Raw genomic sequence first — 18,642 nt, forward strand, 5'->3', positions numbered from 1 at the left:
AATAAAAAAAATATATATATATAAATAATAATTAAATAAAAACTTGATGAAAACTATTGAAATTTTATCAGTTTTTATTTTTTCAATAAAATCATATTAATTTTTATGCAGCTTATATTCTGCATCTAATATGACCTACCCTATTTATAGTCGTTCCTACCCCAATTACTCTTCGTATAATATTAATTAAAAAAAAAAAAAATTCATAAACCATTTTTTCATTCAACTTTGTAAAATATCAATCATTGTTATTTTTTTTTTTTTTTGTCAATATATTTTTTCTACAATTTTCATTTCTCTCTCCTTAACAATTTTCACATTCAAAATATTTCCAATTTTTTTTTTCTTTGTCATTCATTCGTTAGTTGGTTTTTTTTTTTCTTTTCATTTTAATTTATCTGAAACAAATGAATCTTTTGATTTTTAAATTAGCTATATACGTTTTTTTTTTTTTTTTGCAAGGTTCATTTTATTGTCATCCATTTGTGTCACACATATTTGGTTTATTTTTTTTTTTTAAATTTTCTATTTAACATGACAACCGAGGAATCATTTCAATATATTAGAACAAGAGAAAATTTTGTTGGCGTAATAACAGTGATAAATTTATGTGAATGTCGCGGAAGAATCGTCGCCGGTCCGACGGTTTGTGGAACATTTGTTGATACATATATATGGATAAATATATAGGATACATTGTACATATAGTGAAGGGTAGAAAAAAAAAAAAAAAAAAGGGGGATGAATGCGTATAGTAGTTGGCGCGACAAAGAGGGGTAGTATACTATTGATCTCTCGAGTCTCGACACAGCAGTCCGCATGAAACAGGCCAGAGCGCTACCAGTATCTCCGTTAGTTGCTTGGTCGTTCTCTGTTTTTCGATTGCCTCTCATCATCTCATGTACCTCTCTTCTTTCACCCCAATTTCTCTTTTCATCCAGTATTTGCCGCCGGTTCTCTTATCCCAATTCTCGTGCTCGACCGAATGTGCCATTGCGCATCAATCGCTTTTCAGAAATATTTTTCCTTGTTTCTTAACTATTTTATTTTTTTTTTTTTTTCATCCCCTTATATTCAACCTGATTTTTTTTTTTTTTTTCACTCCCTTTATATTCTTTGAATTCATTGGAGTAATGCTGGATCAGTCAAGAAGGTTACAGGTTTTTTTTTTTTTCTTCTATTTTAAGGGCAAAAATATTTTTCAAGAATTTGTGAGCTTTTTTTAAATTACTCACACAATTCTCTTTATCGAGTCGTCGCCATTTTGAAAGCTCGACGCTTGCGACATCGTCCAGATGCTTTTTCATATATAAAAAAATTATTTTACTTGTTTTTTTTTATATATGTTTTGTCTTAGTTTAATTTTTATATCATTTATTAATATCGACAATATATAATTCATTGAAAAATATATAAACTTTCAAGTACAAGAAAATATACTTTTATGAAATTCAATAAAAATAAAGTTATCTATAATCCATTATTAACAATTGTATTTTAGTAGAGGTATGTTATGTTTTTTTCTTTATTTTTGATGGAATAAAATGAGCTTATGAACAATTTGATTGAATTTTTCGTTGAACTTTTTTTTTTTAATATTATTTTTATTGAGGATAAAAATTCAATTTTATTGACATTTGAAATTTTTTTTAACATTTGAAAGATTGGTTTAGTTGAATGTTCATTATATCTCGACAATGTAGTATAACTTTATTTTTATTTCCGTGTCATTAGATATATTTTTTTTATTTATTTTACATATACAAATATATACATTTTTTTTTTTTATCTGTTTTCTCATTTTATTGTCGACTTGTCAACGGGGAATTCAGCAAGCGGATATGATCGACTAATACATCGAAGCCATGTAATGATTAGAGACCTCAACTATAAAACACACTGTTAAAATTCACGCGGCCTCATTCAATTCACTATTATGTGTGTCGAAAAAAAAAATGGATGGAGTGATATTTGAGAACGGAAAAATGGTGATGTATATAGTAGGTATATATAGTTTTAAAATTTATCCATATACGTATTTTATTTTTTATTTTTTTATTTATGTGCTCTTTGTAGCCTTGGTGCGGTTTGAACGGGACTGACAAGAGGGGTTGCGCGAATGGGCTCGACGTAAAATTCAATTTCACGCGCCATGGCACTCATGATTTCCTCCTTCTTCACCTCCCATTTTCACATACACATTTCTCTTTTCACCTTTACTCTTCACATATTGCCTGATCAATGCCAAAATAATTTAAAAAATAAAACAAACAAATATTCCATCTTTATTTATTGTTTTTTAATTTAATTATTTATGATAATTGAAAAATTTTTTTTTTATATATTTAAAAGTCTTATTTAAATAAAATATTTTAGACAGTTAAAGTTTATATGGTATATAGATAAACACTCGTGTGAGAAGTAGTGAATAAAGGATGATCGAGTTGTGTAGAGAGTTTTGGTGAACATTTGAAAATAGTTTGGATAGTCGATCAACTATTCGTCGTTTGTTAAAAGTTTATCGTTGAAACTCGATTACCTGTATTTTAAAGCTATGTACTATATTTAAATTATTTAAATAACAAATCATTTATCAGATTAAAAAAAAATTTAATTTAATTTTTTTTTCTTTTATTAATTTAATAAATATTTTAATGAAAAATATTTTTAATTTTTCATTCCAATTCCTATCATCTATTCAACTCATTTACAATCCCATGCCTGAGGTGCTTGGAGATCCATGAATACTGCCTTAGCGACAGCAAAATAAAAAAAATAAATAAAATAATGGAATATTATTATTGATAATTTAGGAAAATAAATAATTGCTTGTATTAAAAGGAAAACCAATGCTAGTAATATCTATTGCAAAACAGGTTAAGGGCCTTAGAAAGTAAACAAACCAGAAACATAACTAGTTGGTAAGCCGTTGTTGTTAATTATAAAAAAAAAACATTAATAAATTCATAATTAAAAAAATAAATTAAATTCAAATAATAATAATAACATTGTTCAGTTGTTGAGCATTGAATAGAACTGATGAAACATTGAATCAACACCAATGGATAAAAAAAAAAAAAATAAACCCAATAAAAAAATCTCAAATTGAGATACGATTTAAAAAAAAAAAATACAAACACATGAACAAAAATAAAGCTACAATTTCTATTCGTGAGGAAAATTGTAAATTGCTAAAAAATAAAAAATATAATGTTAACGTAATATTTAAGCGTTGATAGGAGAAAAAAAATTGAAAATAAATGAAAAAAAAAAAAACACGTACATGTATATTAAAAACGTGCCGTTATAAATAAATATAGTCGTTATTAGTAGTTATTATTATTAACGCTTCAACGCTGGAAAAGGAACAAGATTAGAATTTAGGTAGATGAACCGGGTGCAGCCGAAATAAATTATAAAATAATAATAAGTAAAAAAAGAAAAAAAAAAAAAAAAAAAACCCCAATTATGAAAAATAATAATAATGATCTATTATTTATTAATAATTTATAATAATAGAAATGATAATAAATGATGCTAATAATTGTTATTACTAGAAAATAAATAATTCATAAAAAAAACTTTCATAAAAAAAAAATTAAAATGATAAATTACAATGGTTAAAAAAAAAAAAAACATTTTATAATGCTTTTAATTCATGAAAAGTATATCATAAAAATAATAATTAATATACCACTAAGGTATAAACGCATGATAAATAAATGATAAACCGTCTTTAATAATTCTTCAATTGACACCAAAAAAAAAAAAATAATAATAAATAAATTTAATAAATAAACAAATCGTTTTTATGATAATGTCGTTATAATGCAACATTAAAATTTTGAGATTTTAGTGGTTAATAATATATGTTGAGCTCGTTTGTGAGATGATGAAAATTGAGGGTTAAAAAAGAGGAGTTATAGAGAGAGAAGAGGTGTGTAAAGTTTGCGTCTAATTCTATCGATCGTTCTCAAGCACAAGCCACTTTTAGATACATGAAATAAAGGACAGAGTGCTTTTGGTTATATATATTTATAAAGCTTGTCAAAATTATAGAGAAAGACCATTGCAAGTTTAATTTTAGTCCAGCCGCCAATTAACCATCCTTCATTGAGTTATTTCGACATTAATTTTCACCCAATTTACAGCTATTCACGACAAATCCAATAACCTTCATAATTTAATTACATTGCGCGTAAATATTCTATTGTCATTTTTTTTTTAACAATTTTTTTCATTTATTTATTTATTATTTATTTAAAAAATACTGACAATGTTTAATTGACATGCATATAAATAATTTATAATCAATTGCATTAATCAAATTAAAAAAAAAAGAAAAAAAATAAAAAAAAATAAAAATAAATTTATCCAAGTATTTGCAAAACAATTTTTACACTATTTTTTTTTTTTTTTTTGTTTAAAAACTTTGTGTAATCGTGAAAAAACTTTAGTTGGATGAAAAACAAAATTTTAAGTAAATTAACATATCGTATCTCGTTTATGTTGTTTCATGTCTGACTAAATCTTGACTTGAACTACTGAAAATATAAAAAAAAATCGATACTGCGACATGTGTTGATATTACTGATCGATAAAATAGTCTCTATAATTTTAATCAACACACTGGGCATGCGCTTATATATAAAAAAATAAAATAATAATCGTATGAGTATCAAATTATATCAAGATAATGACAGAAAAAAAAAAAAAATAAATTCTTTTTATTTTTGAATTGTACGATACGACAATGTAACATTATTTTTCTTCTTGTTCCAATATCGGCCTCATTCATCTCGACTTATCCTTACGTCTTTTCAATGACATCAGATCGACCTTATCAAATATAAGGCATTCTATTATACTGACTACATCGCGATAAAAATGTCTTTCTAACTCTTCTTCTTACTTTTCATTTTTTTTTTTTTTTCTTCTTCTTCGCCATTTGTGTAACCTAAATTCACGAGGGAGAGAGAAAATTAAAAAAAAAAAGAAAATCAATTGTAATGCTAGATAAACATTGTTCTCATAATGCATTGTTCATGAAAAAAAAAAAAAAAAGATAATAAAAATAACATAATAATTATGATAATGAGAAAAAAAAAAAATATAATAAAATTTAAGTAGATTTTGTTGATAATGTTTTGAAACCGTGAACACAAATATTGGCGATTGAATGTAATGAAAAAAAAATGAAAATGAATAAAGATTTCTATATGTGAAGCGGAAAACCACATGATTTGAATAAACACAATAATTATTATTGAGCAAGGTTTGCCCCTTCGATGATTATGGTGGCCACGACCTTCGATAAAGTCCTGATTATCCAACTGGCTTATGTCACACACACACATACTGTACTTAAATAAACTCAGCGATGAATCAGGACGAGACAACGACCGGAATTCAAGCGTGACATGAATTTTATCAAAATATATATGTATATATTTAATCACGTTTTCATTCTTCTCGTATTTCGTCCGATTTTATACTTTTTATTATTAAAAGAAAAATAAAAAAATGAAAAAAAAAAAAAAAATCTAATAACTTCTTCACAAATATAATTTTATGCACAATATTTTATTTAATTAATTTATTTATTTTTTATCTATCTAAAATATATGTATACATGCAAGTTCAAAAATTAAAAGCATGTATTTATAATATTTAATAATAAAATATTGTTAATAATATTATTAATTATAAATAAAATAAATAAAAAATTTAATATTTAAAAATACAAAATAATATTTAAGAAATATTTAAATTATATACCACCATCAAGTTAATAGTGGAACACCATAGACGTGAAAAATGAATTTAAAAAAAATAAATAAAAAAGACAACAATATTGTATAGATTTTAAGTTATAAAAATATAATTAATATATAAAGCGATTTAAAAATAAATAAATAAACTCGATAAGTAGAAAAAATTGTTAAATTTACTAATGCCAAAAGATAAAAATATGAAAAAAATTAATAAAAATTTAATTAATTATAAAACAATATAAATGAAAAAAAATAATTATAATAATAGTGTTGTGAATAACGATCTTATAAAAAATTTTAAAATATACAAAAATAGACTTGAAGTACGCTGTGTTATTGTGTGTGTATGTATGTGAATATAACAAAAAAAAAAAAATAATAAATTTGTTTAAATATGAATGCGGTATAAATGAAGCCAGATGCTTGCTTCTGATATTAAAAAAAAAATTAAACAGATAGAATAATTAATAAATCAAGAATAACAGAAGATAAAAAAAGGAAAAAAATAATAATGATAACACTCGATTAACAGTTTATAAATTAAATATAATTTTTATTCATTTATCTTTATCATTGCTTTTATGAATTGAGATTTTAAAATTTGTTAATAAAGTTCCAGTTGAATGATAAATAAATGAATAAAAGTTAAAAAAATTAAGCGATTAAATTGACAAAAAGAAAAAGAGCCATAAGAAATTTAATTTTATATTTTTTATTCATTAAATTTTTATTTTAATATTTTCTATTCACCAGAAAACCCTTATATTTTTTTATCCCTCTTGGCAAGCGTCTTAATCGTTAATCGGTTTGAGTGCATGTGCTTCGTATTCACGTCGTTAAAAAAAATTTTTTTTAACGATCCTCGATAACTGTCACTCGCACATTGTTTTTAAAAAAAATTATTGTTCAAAAAATTTTTAATTGTGAATGAATAGCGAAAAATATTGATAGAGAAAAAGTAAAAATGCTGTTGTAGAATATTTAAGAGCGAAAGAAAAAAAATAACTAATATAATATGAAAAAAAAAAAAATATAGGGCATGTGCTCAGCCGAAATTGTTTGGCAAGGGTATAAAAATCTTTTTGCGAAAATAAAAAATAAATAAACTTCATATATAAATATAAAGAAAAAAAAAAAACGTGAATATATTCTCGGTCGAGCTCTAAAAGAAGTAGCCACCGGGGACTTTTATTCTCACCAGAAGTATAATAAAATAAAATGAAAAAAAAAAAAGAAATTTTAAGAGAAAAAATAAAATAATAAAAAATAATGAATTATACAAAAGGGATGAACCCTTGGTTTTAACTCGTAAGCACAAATAATGCTACACAACATTTCCAATGTCACGTATGGATTTAAAATTATGTTGATAAAGTGAAGAGAATAATATAATGATTTAGTAAAAATTAAAAACAGTTTAATGAAAAAAAAAAAAAATAACAATAAGAAAATAATTTAAATAAATACATGATCGAATGATAACGATAAATTCATTCGTTATTATCATTGTAATTATAACGATTAATAAAAATAATTATCGAGGCCACGAATTAACATTCGAAAAATTATTATTAATTATGATTGATAAAACGCTGGTAGCGTTGTGGGTAATATAATTAATTTTAATAAAGATAATTTAATATAATTAAACAAAAAAAAAAATATAGCGCCGATGATGTTTGACGACCTAAATCATGATTAGGTAATGAGTGAATAAAAAACTAATAATTAATGAAAATGGAAAAAAAGAAAAAAAAAAAAAAAAAAAGTGAAAGATGTAAAATTACATGATTGTGAAAGCTACGTAATCAATTTTTAAGAATCGACAGTATATATACGACTAATATTTCCAAACAAAAAAAAATAATAATAATAATATTAATAATTAAATAATTAATAAATTAAAATAATAAAAAATAATAAAAAAAAAGATGAAATCGTTAGTTCCGTTTTTGAGTGTTGAGAATAAATAAAATAAATTAAAAAAAAAAAAAAAATATTCATTTGTAATTGTTTAAATTTAATGAGAAATGTAATGTAAAACCTAGAAGAGTCCAAAACTCATTGTATAGGCACTAAAAATATATCATTTGTTGACATGAAAAATAATTTAAAAATTTGTTTATTATTTTTAATATTAATTTTTCATTTGATATGTATTGTTATTTATTTTTATAAATGATTTTTTTCGTTTTTTTTACATAAAAATACATATATTAATTTCAGGTAAGCTTTTTCAATGGATCTTAAATATTTTATACATTTATTATTAATAACATTTTTCGTATAAAATTATCAGAAGAAAATGCACATTAATAATCAAGGCATATTATTAATATTTTTAATTTTTAATTCATTATTATATTTTTTATCAATTAATTAATAGTTTTTTTTTATTTCTTGTTGAATAATAATAAGTTTTATTTATTTTAAAAATACTTGAATCAATACTCATGAGTTATTATTAATTTTACTAATATAAAAATGTTTTTTTGCGTATTATTATTAATTAAAAAAAAAAAAAAAAAATTTCTATATTCCACAAGCATTTGATGATTACTTATTGATTTACCAATTATTCTCAACATGCTTATTACAAAAAAAAAACATTGTTTAAATATCTTAACAATGTATTTTTTTAATAATATAAAAACATGAAATATATAAGTCATGAATATTGTAAATGAAATGATAAATTAAATAATTAATAATTTAATTTCATCATTATTATGATACTTGTTGAATCGTTGATAAACTTGTTTCATTCTTTCCATATTTATTCTTGAATTTTTACTATGATTAACCATTGGCATTGAATAATCATGTCCAATAATACATTTTGCAGCACGTTGAATACTCAATGGTGCCATCCAAGGTGCATGAATATAACGTGTTGGATAATTTTTTAATACTGGTAAATAGCGTCTAAATGAAAAATAATAAAACAATATTAATTACCTATATTATATGTAAATTAAATAGCCATAGACTTACCTTATATATTCACCATTTGGATCAGCTTTTCTACCAAATTTTACAGGACAATAACAATGAAAAAATTGTTGAAAAAATGAACTACATGATAGCCACATCCACATACCAGCATTTATTGACCAATCAGCATCAAGAAGAAATTCATCAAATACCTTATTTAAAAAATTAATGATTATAATTAATAAATACTTGATAAATTTATGTATAATTGTTGTTTAATGGTATTATTACTTTCATTCCTTCTTCCCATGATATCCAAAGATCACCTCTTGTTAAAAAACAAGCAACCGCATGTCTTGCTAAATGATGAATCCAACCTTCTTCACGTAATTGTGTCATTATTGCATCTATCCATGGAAATCCAGTTGTTCCCTATTTTTAATATTACAAATTGATTATTGAAAAAAAGTATGTTCAACTTTTAATTGACCACTTACATTTGCCCATTTTGAAAGTGCTTCAACATTTGTATCCCATGGAATTTGTAAACATATTGGATTGCCTTTCATTCTATCAAAATTTTGATTTTTTGTTGCAGCACAGTAAAAAAATTCACGCCATAAAAGTTGTCCATGCAATGACAATGGTGGCATTGCTTTTTTAATCTTGATATAAATAAAATAAATAAATATATAAATAAATGAATTTTTAAATTTTAATTATTATTACCTGTTTATAAAGTTCACAAAGTTTATAATAAAATAGTCTTGTACTTAAACAACCAAAACGTAAATATGGTGATAAACTTGTTTGACTTGGTAATAATGATTGTGGTGTCATTTTAGGTCGTTCAAAACTTGCAACCCAAGCTTTACGTTCTAAATGACGTTCTAATCTTGCCAAAGCTTCACTCTCACCACCAATCCAAACTGGTGGTTTCAATTTCTCAATATCAAAGCCTTTTTTTTTTGTTAAAAATGAAAAACAAAAATACGTAAATATTTAAAAACCATAATAATATTATATTTAATTAATTAAACAACTTGCCAAGTTCATCAAGAGTTGGTACTCCATATTTTTCATCATGATCAGCTTGTAAAGGAGTATACGCAGCACCAATACAATCAGCAGTTATTGTCGGAACTGGTGGTAATGGTGAATCCATTCCTGCTATTATACTTTGAAACTGATGATAAGTCAATGGTGATTTTCCACCATTTCTTTCTAAAATTCTATAGCACAAAAATCAATAATAAATTTATCAATTAAAAAAGCTCACATTCTAAATATTTATTATGTAAAAGTTGAATTATTAATATCATTTATTTTATTTTTGATTATACATGTAAAATTTATGTTACTCCAAAGTTTGATGATGATAAAATAAAAAAATAAAAAATAAAATTGATATATATGAGAATATTGGCAAGGTAATACCGATGAGGATGCTGGCATTGATGAGCCAGAAAAGCCAAACCAGTGGCCCACGGAAAATAAATGCAAAGTAGAATAGTACATGTTCAAGCTATTGCCAGATATTGATAATATATAATATTTTCTATGTATATCTATTTTACAAAGCACCAACGTTATTTCAATGTATTATATATAGAATGGACTCTTTCACGGTATTCAGACCCGGGTCATGCACGAACAAAACGACCCAGACACCTGTACCTACATTGAAAATTTGCTTCTATTATTTGGCACGTGATCATAGACAGATTTCAAATTTACTTGCAAACGTTATTACCCACAAAAAAAAAAATAATCAAATAATACAAAAATTCAAACATATTTTTTCAAGTAAATAATACAGTTGATATAAAAAAATTAAATGAATTAAATTTGTGTCAAATATTGATATTTAATTATTAATTTTTTGTTCATTTAAATTGATGTTTTTTACGAGATAAAGATGGCCAATCATATGAAGATAATGAAAATGAGCGAGCATTTTAAAAAGAAAAAAATAATAATTATTAATTTTACTTATTTTCTGTTGATGATTTTGTTTTTTTTATGTTGATACTTACTCGTCCATTTTGTATAGAGTATGTGAAGCAACTTGAACAACAGAAATACCGATTTCTTTGCAAAGAGTTGTGATATTATGATCACGTGCACGACCAAATGGTTCAGGATCTTCTTCAAAGGTCAAATTTGTTGTACCCCATTCACGAAATAATTTTGGTAATGCATCTGTTGGCTGTCCACGTATCACAAAAAGCCGGGAGTTTAATTTCCTCAATGATACATCAAGATCTTCAAGGCATTGAAGAAGAAATCTATTTTAATATTAAACAAAAGGCATGATTTTATTAAATGATAAAATTTTTTAAAAAGCTAAATTAAATATTAACTGATAAAAAAAAAATCAATGATATATATTGTACCTCCACTTGTTGACACCAACACTTTTGCTTCCGGCTAACCATGGGTCAATGACAAAAACACACCTGAAGGTACATGCATCAGCTAGACAATCTCTTAATGAAGGATTATCATGAAGTCTCAAACCTTTTCTGAACCAGTGAACTGAATGTTTTGCCTTGGGTACATTGTCAACCTGGCTAGACACACCCTGGTCACAGCCATGGTGTCTGCTTCCTGTCATTTCACTTCACTTAAATTATTCATCCATAAGAATCATCCATTCTTGATATTTATCTTTCAAAAAAGTAAATAAATTTATATAAAATTTTATTTAATAATCATTAAAATGTATTATTTTTCTTTTTTTTTCAAAACTTAATCAAATATTTTACAAAATCTTCAATAGAATTACTTGAACAATAAATATACTGTATAAAATAATCAATAAAATTAAAATACAAGTATTAAAATAAAATAATTAAATTGATATTAAAATTAAAATATAAATTGTTTATTATTTTTTCGTTTTGTATGGTTCATGACAAATTTTGAGTTTCCAATGAAGGTGAATATAATAAAATATATTTTCACAAAGTGCTAGTAATGGCAATGACGATGTAAAATGGTTTGATAGTAAATGAAGATAACAGAAATGACAACAATAATAATAATATAATGTTCAGTGATCACAAAGCGGTTGTCGTAATGGGCAACATCGACCAAGTGTCAATAACAACTTAATATATACATTAACTCACATATAAAATACACAAACACTTGTCACAAAAATTTAAAAAATACATTTTTATCACTTAACAATATTCTGCATCTTAATAACTTAATATATTGATAAAAAAAATATTAATTAATTAGTTAAAATAAGTGAAAAACTAAGTGAAAAATTAATAATGAATTTTTGGGTGTTAGAAAAAAAATTAGAGTAAATTTAAAAAAATAATATACACACCTTTGATGGAGTTGATAGGTTTGTTGAATTGTCGAGTGTATGAGGATTGAATTGAGTGTGGATATGCTGATGACAAGAGGTGGTAATGCTAAAGTTGTAATAGCTTGTAGATAAAAAAAAGCAAAAAAAATATGGGGATAGTGAGAGGGAAAAATATATTTTATATATGTGATAGTAAACCACGCTGTTTGCAACGTGACTACAATAACTGAGACAATGTTTTTAAATATATAAAAGAAAATATTACAAATTAAAGTGATTGGTTAAATTGGTCATGTGATCATTTTAGTCACGTTGCAAACAGCGTGGTTTTAAAATGGGATCATATTACAGCATACAATTATTGCTTCACTCTTTAAATATTTATATATTATTGATTTTTATTTTTATTATGATTACCAACGATATTATAAAATATTTACGTTTTATATCAATTTATTAATGAATAAATAAATTGACTTTCTAAATTTTTAATTTAATGATTAATAAATAAATTAATTTTTTTTTTTAATTATTAATTTATTGATAGACTATTTAATTTTTTTCAATTTACTAATTAAACATTGTAATATATAGCTGTATTATTTTTTTTTCGAAATAAAAAATGTATTCGAAATATTTCGATTAAGAAATTTCGAATTTCGATTATTTTGTTTTTTGAATTTTCGAATAAATTGAAATGTTTCTGTTGGATTAATATGAATGTTAAACAATGAATAATGACATAACATATGCATAAAAAAATAATTCATTACATTCATCAATATTGGCTGTTGAATAATCCAGTGATAACAGCATTACTCTAATTATAAAAAAATATTACTATTGACTGTAAATTGTTATGTCTCAAAAAATTAAACCATTTATTAAAAAATATATTTATATAAATTTTCTATTTATAAAATTTGTAATTAAAATTAAATCTAGTAAATGTATAAATAAATTATAAATGGAATTATTTATAAAACCAAATTATCAAACAATTTATTTACAAAAGTTTGTTATATTTTTCATTGACAATGATATTGAAGCAAAAAAAAAATTATAATTAATTAAATGGTGAGATGATAAAAAATAAATAAATGTAAAAAAATGGCTTGTTTAATTGAAAAAAATATATATTAGAAATTTAAATAATTATTTAGTTGTGAGTCGGTCAACAAAGGTGATACGAAATGGAAAGGGAATATTATTCAATAGAAAATATTACTATTACTTGGCATTCCTTTATGATGTTGAACTCGCCCATATGTGTGAAAATTTTAAAATGTATTAGAGACATATACTAAATCAAGTTCTGATAATCTGATTAAAAATTAATATGTATAATTAGTTTTTTTTTTTCTTTTATTTAATCAATTTTCTATATACAAAGCATTGAAGAAAATAAAAAAAATAACACTCATTCAATCAGTTTTTATTTACTTTTTTATTTAGTCATTAAAATTTTTAAATAACGTATATTTGTATAAAACTCTTACTAATAAATATGATAAGATTGTTCAAAAATTACCACTTGATCATTCTTATTTTTCTTTCTTTAAAATAATTTTCATTGATTTTTTTTTCATACTCAGTTCGATGATATAATATTTTACATTATTTGCAATTGAATTTTTTAACACTAAATATTTTTTTTTTCTTTTTTTCTATACAATTGTTTTTTTATTATTAATTTTTATTGCTTAGTCTAATTGTGTTTTTTTTTTTCTATTTTCATGCATAATTTATTGTTGAACGCTTTTAGCAACGTATAGTACGAATAAAATAATTTAAAAAATATTCCAGTAGAAATTTAAATAAATTTATAAATCATTTAAAAAAAAAAAAAATATGATTAATTAATGTTTTTTTTTTTTGTAAATGACAATAATTAAAAATATAAAATAAATTTATTTTGATAAACAATTATAAATTTTTAAATTTAAAATCACGCTCTTTAAGCTTAATATATTTTATTTACAATAATTATTGTTTGTAGCTATTTACAATTATCAATCAATAATTATTTTTTTAAATATTATGCTTTCATTTATTGTGTAGTAAAAAAAACAAAATGAATTACTATTGTTGGTAATGATAACTTTACATGACAAAAAAAAAGGAAAAACTAAATACTGGAAATTTTTTTATATTGAAAATGGCAGGAAGCATAAATATTTATATGCATATTATTTTAAAAAAGAATCTTGATTACTCTGTACAACCATCTTCAATAACGAAGATTTAGGTTGAACAATTTATTTAAAAAAATATATGTTAGTTGGTGATTTAGATTTTCGATTGCACCGATAATATTTCGTTTATATTCATCAATTTATTCATTTAAACTTTGACAAACTTTGACAAGGGGGTCTCTCCACAAAAACAAACAAATAAAAAAATTTCAAAATAAATTCTATGATTGTTGATTTAATGCAAATAAAAAAAAATTGCGATTCAGTCATTGATCAGGTCAGAAAAATTGCTTTGTATATTGTATATATTTTAATTGTGAAAATTTATTTAAAAAAATATTTCACGACCCTCCCACATACTTAACAGGTACTCACTTAGTTCACGAAATAAAATTCCCATAAAATACCGAATAATTTTTTATGTTTGAAAATAAATTTAAGTCAATATAAAAAAATAGTTATTTAAAAAAAAAAAACATACTTTGTGATCAGATATAAAATAAATGTATGTAAAATAAAATATATTTTTTTCGATCAAATAATTGATTAAAATAGCAATCTTGTTTAAAAAAAAAAATTAAAAAAAAATGTTATCTTGTATTATAATTTATTTTGTAGTTTGTTTTTGTTTTCGACGATATTTAATATTACCACCATTATCCGTTGATAATGATTGACCATTAATTTTAATTTTTTTCAAATCTAATTCAATATTATTTGACTCTAGTGCACGTTTTGATCCTCTTGTTCTAACTCCACCCCAATTTAATTTTTCTTGTAATTTTCGTGCTAATTCAAAATCCTCTTGTTCCTGCAAGAGCAATTTTTCATTTTTTGATTTTTCTTTATTACACACTATAAAATCATCAATATTATTATCAATTTTATCATGATTTTTATCATCTTCATTATCATTATTATTATCATCATTATTAGCTTGATAATTATTTTTTTTTCTTGTTGAATTTCTTGTTTTTCTTGTTATAATTTTTTCGTTATTATTATTTGTTATTAATTTTGTCATTTTAATTGGTGTATTGTTTAATTTTAATTTTGTTTTTTTTGATTTTATTGGTATTTCAATATGTTCAATGTTTATATTTTTATTATTTAATGTTTTACTTCTTGTTTTTCTTGGTGAATTTAATTTTTTATTTTGTTCAGTATTTTTTGTTCTTTGTTTTATTCGTTCAGCAATATTTATAATGGCACTATCGTCATCTTCAATTTTGTCATCATTATTATTTTCATTTATTAAACTTGATGATACTGAATTAATTTTTGAACTTGTTTGACTAATTTCATTATTACATAAATGTTTATTTTCAGTAATTGTATTTTTTAACTTTTTATTTTTACCAGTTAAACCATTTTTTATTTTATTATTTTTTGATGTTTTTAAATTTATTATATCATTGTTATCATTGATATTTAATTTTTTAATAACTTTAGTACCATTTATTATGGGATTTATATTTTTAGTATAATTTTTATTGTTGTCAAATGTTGTATCTTGTGCAAGATCAATTTTTCTTGCTGTATCAAATGTTTTTGTTAATTTTGTTAATTGACGAGACTTTAGTTGATTATTTTTATCTAATTCTTTTTCTGTATATCTTAAATTATGTCTCGTTTTACCTGTAATGACAAATGCTATTTTTTTTTTGTTATTATATAATTAATATATTTGATAAAAATAATAAAAAAGTATATTTATATTTACCTCTAAACGCACTCCAAGAGCAGCCAAAAATTTGTTTAATGTTACTTGGTGATGGAGGTTTTGGAATAATATTTGTGACTTTTTTAATCACTGGAATGACCTTGACCAACTTTGGTTCAATTAATTTACCATCTAAATTTAAAACAACAACATTATTGTAATAATAATTATACTCTCATTTTAAATATAGAAAATGTTTATGATAAATAAAAAATATAAAAAACACTTGTTTTATTAATTACCAGATGTCATTGTAACAAGTGTTCTTAGTGCTGGTTTAATTGGTTTAAAATGATGAATTTCTTGATTAATACTATCATGACTACCAGCACTTTCAGCACTACCAATTCTTTTATTATCATTACATGCCATTGTAACACAAACTTCAACTCCCAAACTTTTTTTATTACTTGATAATACATCACTTGGTACATGTAATTCTTCTTTACTTCGCATACCATATATTTTTGCATTTGAACAACTTGGTTGTGATGTATAATTTAATAATGATGATGTTTTATCTTTATATTTTGTTATTGTTACTGATTGATGTTTTAATGTTACTGGATTATGATGTAATATTGTTTGTTGACAATAATTTAATTTATTATTTTTTATTTTATTATTATCCATTGTTTTACCAGTTGTTATCAGTCTTGCACTATTCATTTTTTTCAAATTTTTATTATTATCATCATTAATATTATTATAAACAATTGAATTATTTAGTTTATCATTTTTGAAAAATAATATTTATTCATCTACTTGTTATCAACTAAGTGTATTTAATTCACGAAGTATTTTTTCTGTTGCACTGATGATTTTTTGTGCATATTCTGGTGTATAGAAACAAAAAAAAAAAGTATTAGTTATTAATTATCATTATAAACAATATATAGATTAAAAAAATTAAGATTTATGCTTTAATAAATAGTCAAACAAAGATTATAATAAATCTTTTAACTCAATGACAGTAAACAAGCATAATATTTACAAATAATAAAAATAAAAAAAATAAAAGTTAGGTTATGTTGTGATTGTTTATTTGTTGTTATATAAAATTTGATGATGTATGACTTGCCTGTACTATTATTAGTATATGTACAATTATCATTGTATTTAACAGCAACTTTATATGGAAATATTGATGTAATTAATTTCCATAATTAATTATTAACCAGTGTTTTAGTTTTTGTTGCATTACAAAGCCAAGAATCAAGTCTAAATTTATTACTCTAAAGTCTAACACACAAGACACAACACAGTGGAAAAACTATTTATTGACAAAACTATTGACAGTTTGACTGAGTTTGACACATAACTAGACATAAAAAAAAAAAAAAAACGAAAAATCCCCAGATATGCGCGACAGACGTGCGCAATTGCTTTTGAGGTGTTTCGAATTTTTATAATGATTTCTTTTATCAAATAAAACTCTTAAAAAGTTAAAATACCTCTTTGCCCGTTCTATATTCCTGATATACAAACAGAATTTTTTTTTTTCAAAAAGTATCAGGCAAATATAAAATCAAGAAGGTAAATTTTCAAAAACATCGAATACCTCTTCGGTCATTCTATGTTCCTGTTACAAATTGAATTTTTTTTTTTTTTAAGTATTAGGCAAATATAAAATCGAAGAGGTAAATTCTTAAAAATACCAAATACCTCTTTAGTCATTATATGTTCCTGATACAAATCAAATTATTTTTTTTTTTTTAAATGTATCAGGCACATATAAAATCGAAGAGGTAAATTCTGAAAAATACCAAATACCTCTTTAATCATTCTATGTTCCTAATACGAATCAAAATTTTTTTCTTTTTCAAATTTTTAGAAAAAAAAAAAAAATTTTGAGTATCAGGAACATAGAATGAGCAAAGAGGTATTTGATATTTTTGAAAATACCTCCTTGCTCATTATATGTTCTTGATACTCAAAAATTATTTTTATTTTTCAAATCATTAGGCGAGCAGAACATTGGGGAAGTAAATTTTCAAAAACTTCGAATACCTCTTCGGTCATTCTATATTCCTAATAAAAATCAATTTTTTTTTTTTTTTTAAAGTATCAGGCAAAAATAAAATCCAGGAGGTTAATTTAAAAAAAAAAAACCGAATACCTTTTTCGTCATTTTATTTTTCTGATACGAATAATTATTGGTAAAATTTTTCTCTAAAACTATCAGGCGAACAGAAAATTGAAGAAGTAATTTTCAAAGATTTTACTCATTCTTCATCAGGAACATAGAATGCTAAAGGAGGTATTATTGAATTTTTAAATTACTAACTTAACATGAAAATAAGTTTACTATTTAAATAACAAGAGTGATTGTGCACAATGTACATGTAAATATTCTTGTGTATCTTTATTATAACAATTTTATTCATCACAATTATAATTTTTATCAATCACTTTTCTTTTTTTTTATTTTTATAACCCAAATTAATTAATTGCTGAAAGCAAACAAACGTAGCAAGCACACAACATGTAGTAACATATCAATGTGAGCAAGAAATCAATAAAAGAGTAATTATAAACAAAAATTTGAATCTATCAAATTACGAATAAAATGCAGTCAAGTGTCTTTCTAATAATAGAGGAATATAATTCATCTATAAATCATGGCTTTATCATGATTAAAAAAAAAAATTGAATCATTTAACGAATAAACAAATTAATTCATCATCAAAA

General features: G+C 23.2%; 3 protein-coding genes across 5 annotated transcripts in view; 1 reads left to right on the forward strand and 2 right to left on the reverse strand.

Moving 5' to 3' along the window:
- Window positions 1–5,075, forward strand: part of LOC122859424 (putative uncharacterized protein DDB_G0277255) — a 33,015-nt gene extending 27,940 nt beyond the window's left edge. Inside the window, exons 5-6 of one of the 3 annotated variants that reach the window (XM_044163026.1) lie at window positions 1,833–2,000; window positions 2,077–5,075. The gene's annotated coding sequence lies outside the window, so the exon portion shown is untranslated. Of the gene's footprint in view, window positions 1–1,832 lie in introns of all 3 variants that reach the window. The other 2 variants (XM_044163035.1, XM_044163016.1) reach the window with 2 other exon arrangements.
- A 2,805-nt stretch (window positions 5,076–7,880) lies between these two features.
- On the reverse strand, window positions 7,881–12,235 carry LOC122859443 (cryptochrome-1). Its single transcript, XM_044163045.1, has 9 exons — window positions 12,052–12,235; window positions 11,105–11,378; window positions 10,745–10,996; window positions 9,756–9,940; window positions 9,438–9,667; window positions 9,206–9,373; window positions 9,000–9,140; window positions 8,769–8,920; window positions 7,881–8,699 (listed from the first exon to the last, which is right to left on the reverse strand). Exons 2-9 carry the CDS (start codon window positions 11,323–11,325, stop codon window positions 8,471–8,473), a joined length of 1,578 nt encoding a protein of 525 aa, XP_044018980.1. The 5' UTR covers window positions 11,326–11,378; window positions 12,052–12,235; the 3' UTR covers window positions 7,881–8,470.
- A 2,107-nt stretch (window positions 12,236–14,342) lies between these two features.
- On the reverse strand, window positions 14,343–17,232 carry LOC122859452 (myb-like protein I). Its single transcript, XM_044163057.1, has 4 exons — window positions 17,033–17,232; window positions 16,194–16,787; window positions 15,952–16,083; window positions 14,343–15,866 (listed from the first exon to the last, which is right to left on the reverse strand). The coding sequence occupies exons 2-4, from the start codon at window positions 16,618–16,620 to the stop codon at window positions 14,836–14,838; spliced, it is 1,590 nt and encodes a 529-aa protein (XP_044018992.1). The 5' UTR covers window positions 16,621–16,787; window positions 17,033–17,232; the 3' UTR covers window positions 14,343–14,835.
- Between the last annotated feature and the right edge of the window lie 1,410 nt (window positions 17,233–18,642).

The sequence above is a fragment of the Aphidius gifuensis genome, linkage group LG1 (genome assembly GCF_014905175.1).
Source record: "Aphidius gifuensis isolate YNYX2018 linkage group LG1, ASM1490517v1, whole genome shotgun sequence".
NCBI classification, from domain to species: Eukaryota; Metazoa; Arthropoda; class Insecta; order Hymenoptera; family Braconidae; genus Aphidius; species Aphidius gifuensis.

Excerpts from the sequence above, each read along its gene's own strand:
- LOC122859443 (XM_044163045.1), bottom strand. The coding sequence starts at position 11,325 with ATGACAGGAAGCAGACACCATGGCTGTGACCAGGGTGTGTCTAGCCAG. Across the intron at positions 9,374-9,437 it reads TTTGTGAACTTTATAAACAG|ATTAAAAAAGCAATGCCACC; the intron begins GTAATAATAATT and ends ATTTATATCAAG. Across the intron at positions 8,921-8,999 it reads CATGGGAAGAAGGAATGAAA|GTATTTGATGAATTTCTTCT; the intron begins GTAATAATACCA and ends TTTTTAAATAAG.
- LOC122859452 (XM_044163057.1), bottom strand. The coding sequence starts at position 16,620 with ATGAATAGTGCAAGACTGATAACAACTGGTAAAACAATGGATAATAAT. Across the intron at positions 16,084-16,193 it reads ACTTGTTACAATGACATCTG|ATGGTAAATTAATTGAACCA; the intron begins GTAATTAATAAA and ends TTTTAAATTTAG. Across the intron at positions 15,867-15,951 it reads CTCTTGGAGTGCGTTTAGAG|GTAAAACGAGACATAATTTA; the intron begins GTAAATATAAAT and ends TTGTCATTACAG.